At 35.5% G+C, this 24,013-nt stretch overlaps 1 protein-coding gene across 1 annotated transcript; it reads right to left on the bottom strand.

Annotated features, from left to right (window-relative positions):
- Positions 1–606: 606 nt before the first annotated feature.
- LOC128202739 (eukaryotic translation initiation factor 3 subunit L-like) lies at positions 607–24,012 on the bottom strand. The gene is made up of 19 exons (XM_052903831.1): positions 23,884–24,012; positions 23,032–23,086; positions 21,806–21,956; positions 17,900–17,979; positions 17,366–17,427; positions 16,775–16,844; positions 14,303–14,376; positions 13,213–13,293; positions 10,208–10,298; positions 9,560–9,714; positions 8,761–8,931; positions 7,532–7,665; positions 5,642–5,744; positions 3,994–4,067; positions 2,730–2,787; positions 2,390–2,428; positions 2,139–2,231; positions 1,558–1,638; positions 607–761 (listed from the first exon to the last, which is right to left on the bottom strand). The coding sequence occupies exons 1-19, from the start codon at positions 23,908–23,910 to the stop codon at positions 729–731; spliced, it is 1,632 nt and encodes a 543-aa protein (XP_052759791.1). The 5' UTR covers positions 23,911–24,012; the 3' UTR covers positions 607–728.
- Between the last annotated feature and the right edge of the window lies 1 nt (position 24,013).

Genomic DNA, 24,013 nt, shown 5'->3' with positions numbered 1-24,013 from the left:
TAATTTGAATTAAATGCAAACTAGAGTTATCTAACTTGGTTAATTAAGTAGGTTAGGTGGTTGAGTACCATTGTATAAAGTCTCAATGCAATACCTCAGTTGCTGAGATATTAACCTATGTGTGCTTACACCAAAACCTTAACCAGAATTTCTAAGTCAAATAATAAAGGGCAATTATTTGCATTAAAGAGTTATTTAACTTGATTAATTAAGTAGGTTGGATGGTTGAGTACCATTGTATCAAGTCTCAATGCAATACCTTAAGTAGTTGCTGAGATATTAACCTTTGTGTGCTTGCAAGCAAAACCTTAACCAGAATTTCTAAGTCGAATTATAAAGGGGAATTATTTGCATTAAATGCAAACTAGAGTTATTTAACTTGGTTAATTAAGTAGATTGGATGGTTGAGTACCATTGTATCAAGTCTCAATGCAATACCTCAAGTAGTTGCTGAGATATTAACCTATGTGTGCTTACACGTAAAACCTTAACCAAGGTGTGACGCCGACGCTTGGGTGAGTAGTATAGCTCTCCATATTCTTCGAATAGTGGAGCTAAAAATCAGATAACTTAAAACTTATATCTTCAAACAGGCATTAAAAAAGCTTTTTCCAGTTTGATATTTATTCAGACAATACAATACAGCAATTTTATCTTCAACCCATTATATTAAATATTCACTAAAATGTCATTTCTGATCAGTTTTCACTGAAATGCACTGTTCCCCATCACTGCTGTATGTTCTTCAAAGTTCTTGTTATCTGGAAAGAACAAAATTAAGTGAAATACCGTACATGCACATTCTACTATAAAGTTCATAGTCAGAAAACTACTGCTGTACATTTTGAGATTCATAGTTACAATAAAAGATGATTATTGCCTTCCTTGAGGTGGAGAGTGCATCTTGTCAACTCTAGGAAAACACTTCCACAAAGGGTTCCCAAGATACACTTCCCTCAAAAAAAGATTATCTTATACGCTGCATGGTGGTATCTGATGTAGAAAACACAATGAAAATATTGACAGCAATATACTTCTTTTTTGCCTGTATCATTCCATTTGCACTTTCAATGTATTGAATCTTTATTCAACTGTTGATGCTTTCAAACCCTACTCAGGAAATTGTAACAAGCTCTGCTATGTAAATAAAATATCAAGCTTAGGATGTGTTGAACAATATTAATCTTGTTGGCTTGTGCTCATTGCAGCTTTTTTTCATGACAGTATTTAACCTACGTTAATTATAAATCAAATCATTCCATTTGCTTCTGGATGCAAGATAAGCCATTGTTCTGTACAACCAAGAGCATTGCAAGCGGATATCAACACTAATGCGCTAATCTGTTTTTACCTTGTCGATAATGGGCATAACACAACAATTATAAAAGCTATGGTTATGGTCTTTGCAACACATGTGCATGTCACTCGTGCATAAGGTCTCTGCCATGATAATGTACTTGATGTGTACATTATCATGTGAATTTCTTGAACATTTTTTAAGTTATTGCCAAAGTAAGTTCAGACAAGCCAATATCTAAAGTGAAAATATCAGTTTACCTCCTCAAATTTATGAATCTGCCTAATGAAGAAATCTCCATAACGTCGGGCCACCTTTGTGTCCGCAATGTGCACCATATCCTGGCAAATGGAAATAATAAAGTTGAGCAACTATTAAGCAACAATATGAAAATCCCATCCATTTCATTCAATTTGTTCATTTGATGCCTTTTTATTGTCAAATGTTTTACTTTCCATATTTAATTTAATAAAAGAAACATATTCCAACTTTTATTATGTTATATTAGGTTTGAACTGCCAAATATTTAGTCTGTATGTATTTATAATCATAAAAGTACATACAAAACGAAATAACTATTGTATCATCTTAATTTATTAGATTAATATTTCATTTATTACATGAAGGGAGAAGGGCACACTTGCTGGTCTCCATGAGGGCAAAAGGGTGCTATCAAAAGATGACAGCACCCTTCCATAACTGGAGCTAAAAATTCTTTATTAGGTTCACCTCCTGGGAAAATGCTAAGAAAGAGGACTTTGAATGCATTCATATAGATTTTAAAATGAATCCCTGAGACTAATTGCATGAAATGTAAATCTGACAAATGTTTCGACCATACCCTGTCAATGTAGAAGTCGACCTCTGATGCAGACTGGAACTCTCCCTCTAGCCCACTGGTTCCCTTCGTCCACACTACGTTCTTCATCTTGTGCTGCAAACATTTATTCAACACGTTAAAAGATCAGCAGTATAATGATATCAATTACTTCTAGATTTTGTGCATCATTCTACAGTGATAAGTTATTGCACTTTAAATATATCGAGAACAAATAGTAGGTTTCAATAGTTTTACAGCACAGTTTCAATTACCTTGAAACACATCAAGTTGGTCTTCAGCTCATCCTCAGACTGTAAAAAAAGATACATGTTCAATCGGAGGATTTCCTTGATGTTAAAAACATTATCAAACTCAATAGTGAATAGACTTCAAATGTAAATACCATATATAATATATGCCACATTAATCATTACTTTATTTAACATAATTAACAAAGACCAAGGGTTTAATTGCCAGAAAACAAAAGAAATATTTTTGTCAAGTATAATCAACTCATAACCCCTACACAGACAATGTGAACAACTTTGTTTAAGACATTTTATCGTCATGATCATAATTCAACAATAGTAAAGATATGTCCGTGATACGCACCATGTCCATGAAGATGGCAAGCTTCTGGATGGGTAGAGTGGTGTAGAGCTTCAGGTAACTGAAAGTGTTGTACACAATTTCTATTTTTTCTTGAATCCAATTACTTTGATCTACCGGTAATAGTTACAACACTGAATCTATTTCTATAAAACTTGGATGTTGTTTAAGAGTTTATAAAGGTCTGTTTTGGCCCATGGGCTGCCATATGGCTTGACTGCATCATGTGTCCCTTCATGACTTAAGTATATTTAAATGGCAAAAGGGACAAAGGTTATAAGTGACTACAATTCAAAGTCACATTGAAACAGCCCTAAGATACATAGTGATAGTCCCACTGGAGATTCAACTTCATTCAAAATGTGTAAGTTGTCCTTATTTTAACTTTACGCTAGTTTTCCATTATTTTATTGGTTAATAGTATTGATTGGATAAAAACTGACCAACCAATAAACATCTTGGCTAAATTTGGCCAAACCAAAAAAATAACCAGTATCATCCATTGGCTGCAAGAAGTATATAAGTAAACAATTTTTCTTAAATATTCAATTTTAATCAGACTTCAATTTTTCGATGATCTCTTAGGCAAAAGGCAATTCATTTATAGCTTTTATTGCCTTCTGCTTCTCATGTTACCACAGACCTATAAACCATGGATTGGCAACTCTCATCTGTGTTAATGCGATTAGCTCAAACTCACGCGTGCAGCGCGATTTCATTCCGAGATCTTACCTTGTGGTCGTTTTCGAGACGTCCGACATCGGCCGAATATATACATGTAGGAAAACATTAATTAAAACTATTAAATATAAATTTAATCAGGAACATAATTATTAGGTCCTGATTAATACTTCGATGATAAGAGAAAATGCAATAACAACAAACTACAAACATATTACATGCGACATGTCGATCGGTGTTAAAAATAATTCTCAGCAGAGCTGGCGGAAATAACCGAAGATCGCCGTTAATCATCGATCGAAGATTCCGTGGAATTTTCCAATATTTGCTGAGGGCGCTCTAAGGATTGTTGGTAAATAATTATTTCTTATCGTTTCACCGATATCGGGCAGTTGCCAATCCATGGTTTATAGGTCCGTGAGGTTACTGATTTAATAATAATATAATGATATTCATTGTGTAGAGCAACCAGAACTCAAATTTTCCTGTTGCAAAGGGCAACCAACTATTGAAAGTACATGTATTTAAAACTTAAATTGATCGGCATAATCAAGAGGCAAATGATGGCCATGGCAGGGTGCGTTACCTCCGGATGGTTGGTATTAGGATCTGCTGGGCCACCTCCTCTATGAACACCTTACACTGCAGCATGAACGGCTCCTGAGGACAACAATATCAAGTATCAGCCACAATCACTCCTAACAACAGTATACACAATCACTGCTGCTCATATCATATAATCTTTCGTAAAGTGTTGTGGAAAACTTATTTGACCTTACACAGCAGCATGAATGGCTCCTGAGGACAACAAAAAGAGCTACAATATTTCATGCTCATAAAACCTCACTTGGAAAATATAAAACATATTTAACCTTCTCTTACCTAAACAGGGTTCCCCCTGGGTTCTAAAAAGTTGTCGCCACTTTTTCGCGGGGGGTTAAGGGGGCCGCGATAGGCCCCCTTAAGGGTCTAGGGCAGCGCCCTTGTGGGGGCCAAGGGGGCGAAGCCCCTTGAAGCTCATGGGGTTTAAGCATTTTAAGAGCCTTAAATTGCATTTAATTAGCACATTGTCGTGCAAATCATAACATTTTGTTGTACATGAAGCACAAGATATTAATAGCAAATTGTTATTCTGTTGACAAAATTCATTGTATATGGACTAGTATATAAATAAAAAAATATTGCAAAAAATGTGACATAAACATCAATATGTTGATTTCAGTCTAATGCCTGCATACAATAAAAGAATACATTTGTGAAATTATGAGATAAATTTAAAATAAATGGAAACTCAAAGAAATATACATTGTCAAACTAGGGCCATAACTTTCCTAATAGAAATTTGTCTACCTACTCTTTACTCCAGCCAACATATTAGAAGCCTTATCAAATGGGGTTTAATCCTATTTATTTGATTTCTGTTAATCTTTTTGACACTTTTTGAACTCTTAGAATGCTGCATATATAGCAATTACAAATTGCGACGAAACCGAAAGCAAGTCTATTTTTAGCGCGTAAACGTCATTACGAAATTTGCATATCACGTGACTTTCCGACAACATAAAATTCTATGATTTGCATATTTAAAACTTACACGATAATTACGCAACAACAAGGCTGTTGAGCTAAATATTAAAATTGTTTGCTAATAAGAGACATAACAGTTAAAGGATGTCATTGTTTATCCGTGAAAGCAATAAAATTCTGCAATAATTAGCGAGGTGTTGACTGGGCCGTGACTGCTTGCCCTAATTATCGGATTAATTTTTGTTGTCGCACCAGCAGATGCGCTTGATTTATGACAGTGACAGAATCGATTATCATGCAGGCCGCATGGTCACCACTTGCGTCATTTTAAGAAAATATTTTAGAAAAAAATCGTTGTCGCCATAAATTCGCCAAATTTGAAAAGTTGTCGCCACTTTTGCGATTTTGTCGCAAATGGCGACAATGGCGATCGCCAGCGGGAACCCTGCTAAATAATTCTGGCAGTACATACATTGTTCGGTGTTGATCATACAGATTTAAATTTATAAGGATGGCTGATCTTGACAAATGTCTACATATCAAGACAAATAAACCTATTAATATTATCATTATCATGATCTGGCCTATTCATGCCATCATTATTAATTGCAGTTTTCTTATCAACCATTATTTGTCTAATACAATCATAAGTAAATGGATTTTGATACCTAAAATACATAGATTCAAAGCTTTTAAGTTCTTCTCACCTTGTGGAAGGTGGCTGAGGTAACGGTGTCATAGTTGGGCGGTACAGGGGACAGGAACTTCGGGCAGGCGAACGAGAAACTCTGCTCAAACTCCTGCATGTCTCTGTAAAAAAGCACCTTATTGCAAGTCATGTCTAGATTGTCATTAAATTTAGTCTCCAGGATAATCCAACATTTTTATTTATGCCTGTCACAGAAATCAAAGTGAAAGGTTCATTTTTAAGTTTTTAAAGTAATTTTTTGATAGATGCTGTTTGCAAATTACCCACAAGTGTATATCATACCAGAAGGGTAATTAGACTAGAGATTGCTTTTTTGAAAAAGCGCATGTCTCCCCCATTGTGTGGTCGTAGGTGAGGAATAATCAATGATGGACATGAAATTTGTACTTTTGGACTGGAGACGAACAAACATAGGGGTCATCTACTGGTCATGACCAACCAGCATACAAAGTATGAAGTTCCTGGGTCCAAGTATGAAGTTCCTGGGTCCAAGCTTTCATAAGTTATTGAGCCAAAAGAAGTGTGACGTACGTACTGGTGACAAAGAAATTGACCTTGACCTACTGACCTCAAAATCAATAGTGGTCATCTTATAATCAAGACCAACTAGCAAACCAAGTATGAAGTTCCTGGGCCGAAGTTGTGTTTAGTAAATCAGCGGAAACTGTTATTTTACCTCAAGGTCACCTTCACCTTTGACCTACTGACCTGAAAATCAATACGGGTCATCTACTAGTCATGATCAACTGGCATACCAGGTATTAAGTTCCTGGGTGGAAGCATTCTTTAGTTATTGAGCGGAAACCATTTTTTACCTCACAGTATTGTGACCTTCATCTTTGACCTTCTGATCCCAAAATCAATAGGGGCCATCAACTAGTCATGACTAACTGGCATACCAAGTATGAAGTTCCTGGGTGTAAACGTTCTTGAGTTATTGAGCAGAAACCGGTTCTTCACCTCAAGGTCAGTGACCTTGACCTTTGACCAACTGATCGCAAAATCAACTAGACATCATGACCAACCTCACTTCAAAGTTTGGTGAACCTAGATCAAAGCATTCTCCTGATATTGCACGGAAATATTTTTTTACATTAGAGGTCACAGCGACGTTGACCTTTGACCTTGTGACCCCCCAAAATATAGGAGTTTTCTAAACCTCATGATCAACCTCCCTACCAAGTTTGGTGAACCTAGGTCAAACCATTCTCAAGATATTGAGCGGAAATGTTTTTTACATTGGGGGTCGCCGCGACCTTGACCTTTGACCTAGTGACCCCAAAAACAATAGGGATCTTCTACACCTCATGACCAACCTCCCTACCAAGTTTGGTGAACCTAGGTCAAACCGTTCTCAAGATTTTGAGCAGAAATGTTTTTTATATTGGGGGTCGCCGCGACCTTGACCTTTGACCTAGTGACCCCAAAAACAATAGGGATCCTCTACACCTCACGACCAACCTCCCTACCAAGTTTGGTGAACCTAGGTCAAACCGTTCTCAAGATTTTGAGCAGGAATGTTTTTTATATTGGGGGTCGCCGCGACCTTGACCTTTGACCTAGTGACCCCAAAAACAATAGGGATCCTCTACACCTCACGACCAACCTCCCTACCAAGTTTGGTGATCCTAGGTCATGCGGTTTTCCAGTTATCGATCGGAAACGAAGTGTGACGTACGGACGGACTACCGGACTGACGGACAGGGCAAAAACAATATGTCTCCCCCAGAGAGGGGGAGACATAATAATGATCTCTTTGCAGCACAGCAACATTACTGACAACATCTTTGTAACAATTTGTGAATCATCTCTGAACCTACCCCTTTGACATACGGAGCATTTTGTCAGCAATCTAGTCCTGTAAGCTCTCTAAACCTCTATCACTTACCCTTTGGACATACGGAGCATCTTGTCAGCGAACTTTTCCCTGAGCTGGGAGTGTACACTCTCATCAATCCTGATTGGGTGGAGGACAAGGCAGATGGCCAGCAGTGTGTACATCTTGTCGTTCATCTTCGTGATCTAAACACAAGGAAGACATTACACAGCAACTCTAATAAACACTCTGCTGCTTCTTTCCATAGAAAATGATGCTTTTTTCAAAAGCAAAGAGAACAAGATATGTCTGTCAAACATGTGGAAGATTGAATTAAGGTGTATTTGAAGAAATGTTTTGATGATTAATATGGTATAAAAAATTTGACATTTGAATAATGTCTATATCCTAAACCAATAACAGGTCACAAACTGATGCAGTGCCAAGGTATATTAATGTTTCATGGTCCTACATCAATTTATTAGGTCAAACCTTTATTGTATAGGTGTCATATACTGGCAACCTACTATGGGAGTTTAATGGTCATAAGTCAAACTATTCTAGATTTTGTGCGAACAAGTTTTCCAAAATAAATTGGCTGTGACAATGACCTTATGACCCGTAAAACAATAGGGTCATGTACCTGTCAAGGTTCACCTACCACAGAGTTTCACAGTCCTAGATCAAGCCATTCAAGAGTAATTGACAGACAAATTTTCATAAGTCTGTTAACCTTTGACCTACTTAACCCCAGAACAATAGGGTCAGTGGTCTTCCACTTAAAATTTATGGTCCTAGGTCAAACAATTGTCCAGCTATTGTGCAGAACAGACATGGAATACTGACCTACAAACTTACAGACCATCTTATATTTGCACATCCATTTCTTTTTTTTCAAAAGGGAGCGTATTTATGAACAGAGTTATAAAATTTTGGACTGAATATAATTGAATAATAATAGTTAGCCATTAGCCTAACACTTAAGCTGGTATGACGCACTATTGACAGCAACTGAGCAAGTAATTTTAGCACTGTAACAAGTTCTTCTTGTTCATAAATAACAATAGGAAAATGTTGTAAATTGAATATTTAAAGTGATTTTGGTTAGCACTACACAATAACACATACAATTTACAAAACTGCATAGAAAATCCTCATTTTACATTTAATATAGTGACTTCATAACAGTGCTGCAACTACAAAATCTAGGCACAGTATTGTCTATCCTTCTGTATGTACATAGAAGTTTTAGAGATACCTGATCCAAAACATACAACCTCATGACAAATCCTCTGCTATACCTGATCATACATCTGCACACGTGTCTGGAACATCTGTTTTGTGCGCTGTATATACAGGAGTATATTGGAGAAAGTCCGTATAGCGTCCTGGTATCGACGCATCATCATGTACGCAAACCCCACATAGTAGAAGGTGGTGACTTGGCAGGCTGGCACACGTGAGTACATGTTCTGTAATTATAAGTGAGAGTTGTTTTATAATTGCGGGATTTAAGGCCATTACTCTTATGTACGTACTGACTTAACTTTCTAATCCAATAGCAAACAGGGGTCTGTTTTATCAAGAATAACAGGAGCAATTTTGTACCTACCCAGTAGGTCAGGCTAGGTGGGATTTGCAACAAAGCAGCACTACAGACGAAATCCCTCCCATGTGTAAAATGGCTTTTAGAATTCTTCATTGAATGGCCCCCAGTACTCTGACATCAGGACCCAATTTTTCGAAAATTTGGCTTTTACAACAGGATTACAGCATAACTCTTAGTATCTTCCAGTCAGAAAAATAGAATTGACTAGAAATATGCAAAGTTTTTTTGTAAACCTTCAGTCATAGTAATCAAGACATCATTGAACAAGCCTGCATATTACAATTAAAATAATTGTAAGATTTACTTGAACAAGCTCAAACACATAAAAGTATAACAAAATTCTTTCATCACTGAACATGTGTTCAATTTTCCTGTCAACTCTTTGGAGAGTTTCCTAGTAACAGCAGACATGAAATGTTTGGAAGGATGAAAATAAACATGCAATGTTAATGACAACAATACTTTGACTCCTTTCTTCAAGACAAACTGACCTTCTTGTTGAAGTCGATGTTCTCGAGGACCTTGAGAGCCTGGTAGTAGTCGCCAAGCAGGGAGTGGAGCCTGAGCAGGCCGATGAGAGAGAAGTAGCCCAACATCTTGTACAGGGACTGCTGGCCAAACTCCCCAGCCACACTATCAGGGTCACCTGGGGAACAAAATACAGTATGTACAGCCTAAAGTATCTGGGAAAAGTACCCAAACATCCTGTACAGGGACTGCTGGCCAAACTCCCCAGCCACACTATCAGGGTCACCGGGGATCAAAACACATTACATCCCATACAGGGACTGCTGGCCAATTTCCTCTGGAACTCTGCCCAGGGATATAACACATTACATCATGAAAGCTGGTATGTAAGAATAGGAGACATATCCTGAAAGATGGTAAGTCATTTTGTTTAAACATTAAAACCCTAAAAAATAATAACAACAAGAGGAGCTCCAGTCATAAATTTATCAACATGAGTCACCTTTCCTAATGATCTCACACTTCCACTGCTATATCATGTTTTATAAACCCAAAATATCAATGTAACAATTAAAATCAATCAATTATACCACTAAAAATGAAGAAAAAACAACACTTTCAAAATCTATTTTGCAAATGGTGTTTGATATCATTATTGTTAGGTATCTCACCTCCACTTGCGTAGACCTCAAGCTGCCTGTTGATGCTGGATTTCTCCACCAGGGAGTGAAGGACGTTCAACACGCTGTGCACATTCCAGATCTAACAAGGAAATGTAAAGGGAAAAAAAAATGTGTGCTTTATATATATGTGCGTTTGGTTCACCAAGCCAGAAAAGGGGATTGTTTCCAGGTACTTGGGTTTCGCGCACAACACAAAAGACCACATTCCGATTAAACATCATACCAACTAGTGACTTAGCATAAGTAAGAATTATCTTTTATCACATTGGATGCAAAAATAATAGGGATGGCAACGAGTACTCGAGTACTCGATCAATCAGTCAAGTACCCGAGTACCAAATCACTACTCCAGTATTGGAAAAAAAAAAAAAAAAAAAATTCATAAAATTCACCAAAAACACGATTTACAGATTTAAGTATCAGATCTGGCGCGGTTCCAAGACGACATTTTATGGTCCCTCTTATCCCTCCTGTGTACACAATTGACCCTAATAAATTAATTGACAGTTGTTGTGAGAGAACTTGCAAACTGTCAACAAAGGGCCCTACCAGTAATTTAAAAACATCACTGATGTCAATTAGCGAAGTTTTGATAGCGGTACATCTCCTACACAAATGAATTGTTTACCAATTAGAGAGTTTTCACCAGACAATGGACGTTGACACGTGAATTAGTAACAACCGTTATGAGCAATGATTCATGAATGGGCATATTTTTTGCAACAATTATCACAATTGAATGGTGGATATCTTTATTCAGGAATTATGCAAATTAATGAGATAAACAACAATATTTTCAGTATGAAAAACTGTCATTTTAAATATTATTTCGTAGAGTAAACAACTCAATAAATTAATAAATATTTTCGTACATTGTAATTTTGAATGTTGTTCATTATTGAGTGTAATCTAAATCATTTAGACGCTTGAATTAATCCAAGTTTTTCTTTCCATTTATATTGTAGTACATGTGTTTGTACAAAATGAAATGAAAAGGACAAATAAAAAGCATGAAACATTTTTCTTTTATTCATTTTTCTGGTAAGGTACATAATGACGGTCCTATTTAAAAATGAAATATGCCAATATTACGACCAACGCACACCATACATGAATGGTACATGTATACACAAACTTGTATTTCCCGAAAACAAATTCAAGTTATCAGAGTTATCGAGTACCCGAGAACATGATCGGAAGATTGTCCGAGTACTTGAGTACCAATTTTACTACTTTATGCCATCCCTAAAACATATAAGTATCAGCATTTCATTTCCATAAACAAACTTATTGTCATATCAAAAAGACATTTAAGTCTGTGTACATTAACAGATATTCCATGGCACATATAACAAGAGCTGTCACAGAGACAGCGCGCTCGACTATTCCGCCACTTTTCAGTGTAAGGATTGAAAAGTTTTGGCGAAACATGCATAGATCACTGTTAGATTAGATTTCAATGCAATATATGATGTGCTGAGATATAAACATAAATGTGGTTACATGCAAAATTTTAACCAGAATTTTTAAGTGTAATAATAAAGGGCCATTATTTTCAAAACACAGTTATCTAACTTGGTTATTCAATTAGGTTGGGTGGTTGAATACCATTGTATAAAGTCTCAATGCAATACATCAAGTAGTTGCTGAGATATTATCATATGTGTGCTAACATGCAAGACCTTAACCAGAATTTCTAAGTTGCATAATAAAGGGGCAAAAATTATATAATATGAAAGATAGAGTTATCTTACTGGATTAAATAAGAAGGTTAAATGGTTGGGAGCCTGTGTGTAAAGTTTCAGTGCAATACGTGATGTATTCGCTGAGGTATTGCCTTAAAATGGTTACATGCAAAACCTTAACCAGAATTTCTATGTCGAATAATAAGGGGCCATTATTTGAATTTAATGCAAACTGGAGTTATCTTACTTGGTTATTTAAGTAGATTGGATGGTTGAGTACCATTTTACAAAAAAGAACTTATTAAACTGGCTATATTTTGTAAATCCCTTTTATCTAATGTCAAATAGTCATTCTCCTTTAAAAACAATATGACTTATTTGCCTAAGTATTTCCTATTATAGGAAACTGTATGTAATATATGTCCACTTTGTTTATATATATATGTTTAATTAATTGTTTGTTAAAGCGTTATTGTTCTGATCACATGGTTGTAATAACCCATGATCTAAATAAATCTTGAAATCTTGAATATAAAGTCTCAATGCAATACATCCAGTAGTTGCTGAGATATTTACCTATGTGTGCTTACATGCAAAACCTTAACCAGAATTTCTGAGTCGAATAATAAAGGGCAATTATTTGCATTAAATGCAAAATTAGAGTTATATTTAAATGCAAAATTAGAGTTATATAACTTGGTTAATTAAGTAGGTTGGATGGTTGAGTACCATTGCATCAAGTCTCAATGCAATACCTCAAGCAGTTGCTGAGACATTAACCTATGTGTGCTTGCACTCAAAACCTTAACCAGAATTTCTAAGTAAAATAATAAACGGCAATTATTTGCATTAAATGCAAACTAGAGTAATCTAACTTGGTTAATTTAGTAGGTTGGATGGTTGAGTACCATTGTATAAAGTCTCAATGCAATACCTCAAGTAGTTGCTGAGATATTAATCTATGTGTGCTTGCATGCAAAACCTTAACCAGAATTTCTAAGTCAAATAATAAAGGCCTATTATTGGCATTAAATGCAAAGTAGAGTTATCAAACTTGGTTAATTAGGTAGGTTGGATGGTTGAGTACCATTGTATAAAGTCTCGATGCAATACCTCAAGTAGTTGCTGAGATATTAACCTATGTGTGCTTGCACGCAAAACCTTAACCAAGGGGTAACGCCGACACAGACGCTTGGGTGAGTAGTATAGCTCTCCTTATTTTTCGAATAGTCGAGCTAACAAGCATTCAAATAGAAACAAAAAATAAATTAAGATTAAGGTACATGTAAAATGTACATGGGCACAAACCTTTGGGTTGTTTTTGAGGACATCAATCTCCTCAGGCGATTTCTTTTGGATCTTGCACCTGTAGATGCTGAATGACTGGAACTGAAAGGATATTTACTCAATTAATGGTGTATTTCTGGTAAAAAATAATGTACATATTACAATATTTGAGATGGAATAACTTCCACAAACAATGCTTACCAGGTACTTTCGTTAGATATCTACTAGAAATCTGCGAGTCGGATGTGTTGCCTGATGAATAATTTACTGTCAACATTACAGCTGTTAGATTGGCATTTTTTGTTCATTTATAGACAATGATGTTGCCATTAAACTTTCAAGTGTAGGTGGCACTTGAACTGAAGGTACCTAACAACGTTAAGCCAGACAAAAATTAACAACAAAAATTATCAAAGGGCACTAACTCTAAAATATGGCAGCAAGAGTCACAGTTCTTGTGCACTGAACTTGCCCTGAATGAGATCTATCAACCTATTAAGTTTCAGGTTGATAATTCTTATAGTTTACGATCTATGCACCTGACAAAATTTAAGCTTGAAAATTAACAAAGGGCAACAATTTATATATATGCAAGAGTTACGGTTCTTGTGCACTGCACTTGCCCTCAATGAGATCTATCTAGCTATGTATTTTCAAGTTAATACCTATTATATTCTTTAAGATATGCCCCGGACAAAACTTTAAGCATGAAAATTAACAAAGGGCAATTACTCTAAAACTAAGAAAGCAAGAGTAACTGTTATTGTGCACTGCACTTGCCCTCCATGAGATCTATCTACATATGGAATTTCAAGTTGATACCAGTAAAAGTTTACAATATATGCCTTGGACAAGTGAAAACGGGAGGCGACCGCCACCGCCATTACTGACGCCGACTAAAGTAGCCCCTATTTGTAAAATTGTATACATAATCTATTGTTAACCTCAAAACATTTCACAAAACTGTCCAGATGGCTGTTCCAAAAACATTCAAGGAGTTGTACTGCACTGTTGAAAGGTACAAACTCCCTCCTAGGATTCCAGTCCCCCCCCCCTCAATGTTTTGAAACAGAAGTTAAAATGTATTCAAGGAAATTCTTTATCCTTTTACCTGGTAGATGAACTCGTCAATGATGTCCCAGAGCCACTGGTTAGGCAACTGTAAGCCAACTGGCTCATCAGCATCTGGAACAGTCAGATAGAAGGTCTATGTGTCATTAGTGTACAATGTTTATAAACTTGGGAGTTTTGTGAGAGAGGTTGTAAAAAAAGAGCTGTCACAGAGACAGCACACTCGACTATTCCGCCGCTTTTCAATGTAAGGATTGAAACGTTTAGGCGAAACATGCATGGATCACTTTTAGATTAGATTTCAATGCAATAAATGGTGTGCTGAGATATTAAAATTAATGTGATTCCAGGCAAAATTTTAACAAGAATTTCTAAGTCTAATAATAAAGGGCCATTATTTGCAAAATACAGTTATCTGACTTGGTTATTTAATTAAGTTGGGTGGTTGAATACCATTGTATAAAGTCTCAATGCAATACATCAAATAGTTGCTGAGATATTATCCTATGTGCGCTAACATGCAAGACCTTAACCAGAATTTCTAAGTCGCATAATAAAGGGGCAAAAATTATATAATATAAAAGATAGAGTTATCTTACTTGATTAAATAAGAAGGTTAAATAGATGGGAGCCTGTGTGTAAAGTTTCAATGCAATACATGATGTTTTCGCTGAGGTATTGACTTAAAAGTGGTACGGTACATGCAAAACCTTAACCAGAATTTCTGTCGAATAAAAATGGGGCCATTATTTTAATTTAATGCAAACTAGAGTTATCTTACTTGGTTATTTAAGTAGATTGGATGGTTGAGTACCATTGTATCAATGCAATCCATCAAGTAATTGCTGAGATATTAATCTATGTGTGCTTACATGCAAAACCTTAACCAGAATGTCTAAGTCAAATAATAAAGGCCCATAATTTGCATTACATTCAAAAAAGTGTTATCTGGGAATACATATTATATATATATCTAATGTTTCAATGCAATACATGATATATTTGCTGAGATATTGTCTTAAATGTGATTACATGCAAAACCTTAACCAGATTTTCTAAGTCGAATAATAAAGGGCAATTATTTTGCATTAAATGCAAACTAGAGTTATCTAACTTGGTTAATTAAGTAGGTTGGATGGTTGACTACCATTGTATAAAGTCTCAATGCAATACCTCAAGTAGTTGCTGAGATATTAACCTATGTGTCCTTACACGCAAAACCTTAACCAGAATTTTTAAGTAAAATAATAAAGGGCAATTATTTGCATTAAATGCAAACTAGAGTTATCTAACTTGGTTAATTTAGTAGGTTGGATGGTTGAGTACCATTGTATCAAGTATCAATGCAATACCTCAAGTAGTTGCTGAGATATTAACCTATGTGTGCTTACACGTAAAACCTTAACCAGAATTTCTAAGTCGAATAATAAAGGCCTATAATTTGCATTATATTCAAATAATTGTTATCTAACTTCATTAATTTAGTATGTAATATAGTTGGGAATACATATCCAAAGTTTCAATGCAATAACTGATGTATTTACTGAGATAATGACTTAAAGGTGCTTACATGCAAAACCTTAACCAAGGTGTGACGCCAACGCCGACGCCAGGGTGAGTAGTATAGCTCTCCTTATTCTTCGAATAGTCGAGCTAAAAACTCTAGACAAACTGGCAACCATGCGCTTCTTTTGCATATAAAAAAACTTTAATGGTTAATGGTTTTTACAGAAGAAATTTTAGTAAGTTGGTTCAATAGAATTTCTTCTTATATTCCATCAATTCATATAATTTGCCTCACAGTGTAGTTTTTTTCACCAATTTATACAATATTTTGAACAGCATAGAGATACAACTAGGGATTAAACGATGATCGAGTATTGTTGAAAATCGATACATGCCACCTTTAGAGGTCAGTGATAATTGATTTTGTTTTCCGAAAAATGATTATTGTTTTAAAACAATTGTCTTTCATTAGAATCTACAGAATTAGAATCTACAGAATTACACTTTAAAAATGGATATTTTATAAATTCACGACACAAAAACAAAGGGACAATAAGCTTTTAGTTTGGGACTTTAAGTTATTCACGTTATTCACACATATTAGGCTAGGACTGTAGTCTTTGTGTGTTGAATAAACTGGAAAGTCACTTTCAGTGAGTTGTGTTAACTTCTGCACAACATTCCCTTTTTAACAAAAATTGGTTTGAATATGAAATTGATGATTAAACGAAAAAGCACCTCCGATAAGGGTCTTTGTCTGATTTATAATCCCTACATACAACCATGCTATTTGTCCATCCGAGTTTGCATCAAAATAATGCACTCTAGCACTATATAAAAACTTCGTTTCACTGATCTATTACATTTTAACACGCGTTAATATATTGTACGTAACTACGTTTATTATACTGTTTATGTTTTGGAAGTATGTTGTGGAAACACAAATGGAATATGTGCCAATCCAGCAGATTTAATGCAAAAAATTACTAAGCAACGGCCAACTTACTGAGGATGTAGTTGAAAAGGTTACAGTAGTTGTAGTAGGATTCAAACTGCTGTTCCAGTGTTGGCCCGGACTGTAATACACAAATATTTTGACATCATAATTATTTGTATTAAGTTCTTCATGAAAAGCAGTTAAATTGAGGTCTTTTGGCGAAGATGACATTACTGACAATTAATATTCATCCCTGCTACCTGCAAAAATGACATAATTGACAATAAACATTCATCACCGCTACCTGCAAAAATGACATAATTGACAATAAACATTCATCACCGCTACTGACAAAGATGACATAACTAAAAATAAACATTCATCACTTGATTATAAAGACAGAGGAAAGCATTAAAATGTTATTCAACAGGCCAAATTTAGATTTCTTTTTTTTTCTAACAAAAGCACCAGAATCAGATACCAATGCTCTTGTCTGTTTTTCTCAATTGGTCTAGGGGCATAAATGCTAAGTGTGAAGACTTTGACAACATTTTTAATATTTTTTTTCCAAAAAATGAGATGCCTTAGTTTGACCTTGTCATCAACACTTTAGAATTAAAAATAAAACAGAGGTATTGTAACATTCCAAGATAAACTCACAGCAACTCTGGCGTAGATGTGCCTGTAGTAGAGCTCTTTGTAAAGGTTCAGGAACACGATGTCTGAAATACAGGAGAAGTAACTGGGGTTGGTAGGGGTCATTCTTACATTAATTTTGTTAGGGACTTTATCAATTTTAGAAAACAGGTTACTGGTAAATGACCACCCATGTAATATTCAGGACAAGTCTTCGTATTCCGAGAAATTACCTTCTTTGAGCATGTGGTAACATTTTTTTCTCACGTAGGATTTTCTAAAAGTAAACATTTAATAATATTTTTTAAAGCTATTCAGCTTTATCAGCGCATGTACTAAACAGTGGAGGAAAGTTGTGAGGAAAACAGTGTTGGTAAATAAATGGGAAAGAAATGACTGCATGTCATGGGATAAAAGCTTCTAATTAACATTAGATAAAGTACCAGATAGAACCTAGTTTCTTTCACTCCTTTGTAAATTCTCAGGCCAGTTAACCTTGAGATGAGCAATAAGGAAATAAATTATAGATTTACAAGGAAGAAGTATAAGGCTGCCTACCATTCTGAACGATTGGAGCGACAGCTTCGGCATCGGGCCAGGGGTTGGTCTTGAAGAACCGCTCAGTTAGCTTGCTGAATCTGCAATACACACACAATCAACATATAGGGTAAATCATTAGCAAAGAGTACATTAACTATATATATATATATATATATATATATATTAGGGATGCAAACGAATATTCGAATATTCAATACACCCACCCATGTCACCAATTATCGAGGCGCGAGCATCTAGACAATACACAGTGGCGCGTCAAGTGTCAATTAAGGCCCATCTTCATGGCGAAATAAACAAATAATTTTACGTGTGCCGTCCCCTGCCAATTAGCGGCAATGGGGATTGGAACCTATTTTAAACGATGCCAATTAAGGGTTCGTCATGTCAGCAATAACACAAAATATTTCTTTTGTATGTCAATTAAACTGAGCAATGTAGTGAAACAAGCCAACATATGTGATGTATGTTATTTAAAGCAACTGTTTATTATTCTTGTTTATGAATTAAATTCAAAGTGTTTTGTGTAATATAGAATGTACATGTATATAATTTTGTTATCCTAATAATAGCATTATTATTTAAAATATTTCACAATATACTAGTTAAAATCCAAATATGTTGTTTTCTTTATCTTTATTGGTATAAAAACAAGTAACAAACGAAAGACGGGTACAAAATAATAACAAGTCGACGGAAACCAGACCGTTTGCAACGGTGAAGATGCCATGACCTTGACTTTTGATATATCGACGTAGTTTTTGTAATGAAACAATATGACACACTAGTATAATTCTAGATAACATATGCAAAGTTATTTTGAAATTGCACAATAAAGCCACTACACGTATTACAGACGACGTCATACAATCCGACATCAATAAAATTATTCGGCAAATGTCATACCGGAAGTCATTATTTGGAACGCAAATGATCGATGCAATATAGAAGTTTTTAGACAATCTTGCCTGTGATCGAATATTCGAATATTCGATCAAAAGAATTACCGAATATTCGAATATCAATTTTGCCATTCGTTTGCATCCCTAATATATATATATATATATATATATATATATATATATATATATATATATATATATATATATATATACACACACACCATCAGAATACAAGGGCAAATAACAACAATTCGGAAATGCTTACTCGTTTTAACATGTCTTATTGTTTTTAATTAACACATAACAGTGGTTATACCATCTCAGACCATTGGCTCCTTTTCATCTGTTTAGGCTTTGAAGCTAAATGGTTCGTGATTTGAATAACAGACTAAAAATGGACTTGATCTACTGTCTTATTTTCACCGCATTGTTTGTACTCATACACCAGATGTAGTCATTTTAATGATTACACAAATAAGTTTGATCAACTTTTATTTTTCTTATAAGAAACATTACTTTGTTTCTAATTTTGTGTAAGGTTTAGTACACAAGTGGAGCTTTCTCCCCATACATGGTGTTGGGAGTTGTGAAGGACTAGAAATCAATGTTATTTTGCATGCAAATTAGTAAAACAAGGGGCCCAAAAGGGCCTATGCTCTACTGGCATGGCTTTTGTGGTCATATCAATCTACAGCATGTATGTATGGGTAAAAGGCAACAGACATATAGTTTATGTTTTGTGTTTGGGTTACCTGAAAACGTAGCACGTTCAACATCTGAGCCCAGAAAGTATTGTAAGCAGATTAGTTGCATGAACTTTTTTAATATGTGCCAAGTAAAAGTCATCTGACAAAAAAAAAATGCTTTCAAAACAGTACTCATAGTAAAAATTTCTGTAGTTTTAAAAGTTAAACAAGAGCTGACACAGTATGTGACGAATACCCCCGAATGTGACATTGACCTACGAACAAGGCCAGTACATGAAAAGTTGATCTTGCCTTTTTGTGTCAAATACATATGGCAAGTTATTTTAAATTTCCTCTGAACATAAAAAAATACCACCCATACTTGACAACCTACACTGTTATGTCCTTATATTCAGAATTCCCTTGTGAATAAACACTTAGTGTATCTTTCACCTTAGAGTTAGGGACATGGGTCTTGCACAGGACACGTCGTCTTCGTATGTGGAACACATGTAGCAAGTTATTTTAAAATCTGTCCATACAAGGGAAAGTTACAGCCCGGACACGACAACCTATACCCTATGTCCTTGTATGCAGCACTCCATTGTGAATAAACACTAAGTGTGACCTTGACCTTTGAGGTAGGGACACGGGTCTTGCACGCGACACGTCGTCTTTGTATGTGAAACACATGTGGCAAGTTATTTTAAAATCTGTCCATACAAGGGAAAGTTTCACCACGGACACGACAACCTATACTCTATGTCCTTATATGCAGCACTCCATTGTGAATAAACACTATGTGTGACCTTGACCTTTGAGGTAGGGACACGGGTCTTGCACGCGACACGTCGTCTTGGTATGTGGAACATATGTGGCAAGTTATTTTAAAATCTGTCCATACAAGGGAAAGTTACAGCCCGGACACGACAACCTATACTCTATGTCCTTATATGCAGCACTCCATTGTAAATAAACACTAAGTGTGACCTTGACCTTTGAGGTAGGGACACGGGTCTTGTACGCGACACATCGTCTTGGCATGTGGGACACATGTGGCAAGTTATTTTAAAATCTGTCCATACAAGAGAAAGTAACAGCCCGGACACGACAACCTATACTCTATGTCCTTATATGCAGCACTCTATGGTGAATAAACACTAAGTGTGACCTTGACCTTTGAGGTAGGGACACGGGTTTTGCACGCGACACGTCGTCTTGGTATGTGGTACACATGTGGCAAGTTATTTTAAAATCTGTCCATACAAGAGAAAGTTACAGCCCGGACACGACAACCTATACTCTATGTCCTTATATGCAGCACTCCATTGTGAATAAACACTAAGTGTGACCTTGACCTTTGAGGTAGGGACACGGGTCTTGCACGCCACACGTCGTCTTGGTATGTGGAACACATGTGGCAAGTTATTTTAAAATCTGTCCATACAAGGGAAAGTTACAGAGCCAGACGGACGGACGGACGGACGGTGCAATTTTAATATGCCCACCTTCGGGGGGCATAAAAAAGTTGGTCAAAAGGTCAAAGTCAAGGGCATCTTAGGACAACATTGATCAATTTGAACAAACATTCACAATCAATTGTGCTGAGATGGATGCACGAACACACAAAAAGATTTTCAAACCTTTCCAGATTTATGTTTACCAAACCTGTGAACCCTGGGTGTGGCCAGTAAGGACACCAGGTGCATAACTTAAACATTCACAACCAATTTTGTTAAGATGAATGTGCAAACTACAGAATTTAAAGCTAAAAAATGGCTAAAAATAGAATTCGCTCATGCAGACTTGGCTAAAAAAAGAAAGCATTTCTTTAAAACTTTCATGGCCCATAATCTAGGCATTTATGGGCGGATCTGGCTGGTTTTCGAAAGGAACCGAGCTCTAATGGATATCTAGATACTGTACAAGTTTCATCGAGATACAATCAAAACTGAAGACTGTATCGTGTTCACAAGCAATTGTTTACAGACGCACGAACGCACAGACTACTTACACATTACCATCGCATAAGCTCTTCTGGCCTTTGGCCAGTACAGCTAAAAATTATTTAGTGTGTCTAACCTACAAACAATTCTTGTATTTTAGAAACAGCTGAAATGCAGTTTCACCAAAACAAGCTATAATCTGTAATACATGTTTTTACTGCACAGCTTTGTAAGTCACTTTACTCTTGTAATATTGTTGCTTTTGTCAATTTAAGTCAATTTATTATAAACATTTGAGTGAGTCAGTTTCACAGTATTATTTTGCAGAAAGAATCTCATTATCAGAGATATAAATAAGTGTGGGGTGTATACCCATTTTCATAGGCATCCTGGATTCCAAAGACATTCTGTTCCTTGATACACTTGCGAAAGTATGTGAGGAAGTTCTTGATCACATCAGGGATGATGAATGTAGACTGGGTCTGGTACTGACGCTCAAACTCCATATCCTGGCGAGGGTCACCTGAAATACCAGTCTAGTTTAAACTACTGTTAGATTTTCATTCCATGAACATTATACTTTTCGCTACCGTATTTTATGCAAACTTGATACCTAGCTTAAAATTCAATTAACACTGATTTCTTATGATTAAATAATAATGTCACAATTCTTAAACCGCACAAAATCAATCAAAACCAAACAATCATGAAAAAAGATATACAGTAATATATCGTAAAATGAGTGTGAACAAGTTATTATGACGTCACGTTAATTATGCTCATTGGCATATGATAATGCAATCTTTTGCAGTGGGGGACAAGTGCAGTTCCCTTAGGAAACCCACTTATTCCACAACAAATTATATTTTTCTATTCAGTATGGGGATACTAGTCTGAGGGTTGATGACCAAAGAAAACTTAATATTCCAAAGGAAGTAGAAGACCAAAGAAAACTTGAGATTCCAAAGGAAGTAGATGACCAAAGAAAACTTGAGATTCCAAAGGAAGTAGATGACCAAAGAAAACTTGAGATTCCAAAGGAAGTAGATGACCAAAGAAAACTTGAGATTCCAAAGGAAGTAGATGACCAAAGAAAACTTGAGATTCCAAAGGAAGTAGATGAACAAAGAAAACTTGAGATTCCAAAGGAAGAAGATGACCAAAGAAAACTTAAGATTCCAAAGGAAGTAGATGAACAAAGAAAACTTATGATTCCAAAGGAAGTGGATGACCAAAGAAAACTTATGATTCCAAAGGAAGTATTAATATATGAAAGCATGACATTAACTTTCTTAGAATGTATGCAGGCCAAATTCATGTGTATGTACTTGTAATCACTTTAGGTGAAAAAATAAATGATGTTATTTTAGTGACCAAGTTGTTTTTCTAGAGAAATGAATTAAATGGCATCCAGGACAAAATGTAACACTGACATGTTCTAATCATTTATGAAATTTTGATAATGTCTTGTGTGTTTTTTAGACTTGGGCTCTCTGGAAAACCTCTATACGACCTCTGACCTATCATTGTACTTGCATGGACTGCTCGTTGACAAATATTTTGCAATATGCATAAATGTCTGAAACAATTTGAATTACCTGTTTTCTCAAAACCATATCCTCCTTCATACGAATGTGTGGATGCATACTGAAACTGTATAAATAGAGATAAAAGTTTCATTCAAGTTTTTTTGTTCTTGAGACCTTTTGCGATTTTAACTATTTTCCTTGCATTTTCCTAACAAGAATACCCTGATTAATATTGAGCTGATTATTAAGAAATGTGTTTTTAACGTCATCATTGTTAACTTTCAAATATTTTCTGCTCTGGAAGTTTAATGGATGCACTTGTCATTCTGCAATATTTCTAATATGATTTGAGACAACAGTTTTAGCTGTACATGTTTAATGCAAACATATGAATTATTTTCAACTATTTCACATTTTCAAGTTAACAACGTTGTCGTTAATCACGTTGTAAACATTAATAAAGTTCTGAACAATCGGCCCAATGCTATTAAAAGCAATGATAAAACATCAATTTATGGTTCATGTTAAGTCAAACAATCCATTTTACAGTAAAAATTAAATAAGTAAACTGTAACATTATAAAACATAATGGATCATGTGGATGTTCATTCACTGTTTGCAAAAGATTATAAATGTTACTTTCAATTAATTGTTGAATGGAGTTTAGGGAAAGGGATTATTCGTACGCTTTTGAAAATGGACATAGATTTAAAGAGTATTAATTGATTATTCCGTAGTTGGTAATACAGTTATATTTTGATATTTTTCACTATTTACCCCACCCACCGGCATAACATATGGCCAACCATTCATATGAAAGTAACGAGTTATGACAAAAAGATCACTGTTTTGACAATTTCTTAGGGTTAAGACATGCGCCTCAGCACTTTAGCTGTTTAAAAACTACACTCTGATACTCACATCCTCCACGTATTGCTCAGCCCACATGTTTATATTTTTGTCTAAAAGATATACCGGAAGAGAATCGTTCAAGCGCTTTGTTTTAGATATAAGCGAGGTTACTGTAACGAGGCAAGCGTTTACAGACAAG

This window comes from Mya arenaria, chromosome 2, assembly GCF_026914265.1.
Source record: "Mya arenaria isolate MELC-2E11 chromosome 2, ASM2691426v1".
Taxonomy (NCBI): domain Eukaryota; kingdom Metazoa; phylum Mollusca; class Bivalvia; order Myida; family Myidae; genus Mya; species Mya arenaria.
Note: the sequence above shows the minus strand (reverse complement) of the source record. Positions and strands in the feature narration are given on the sequence as shown.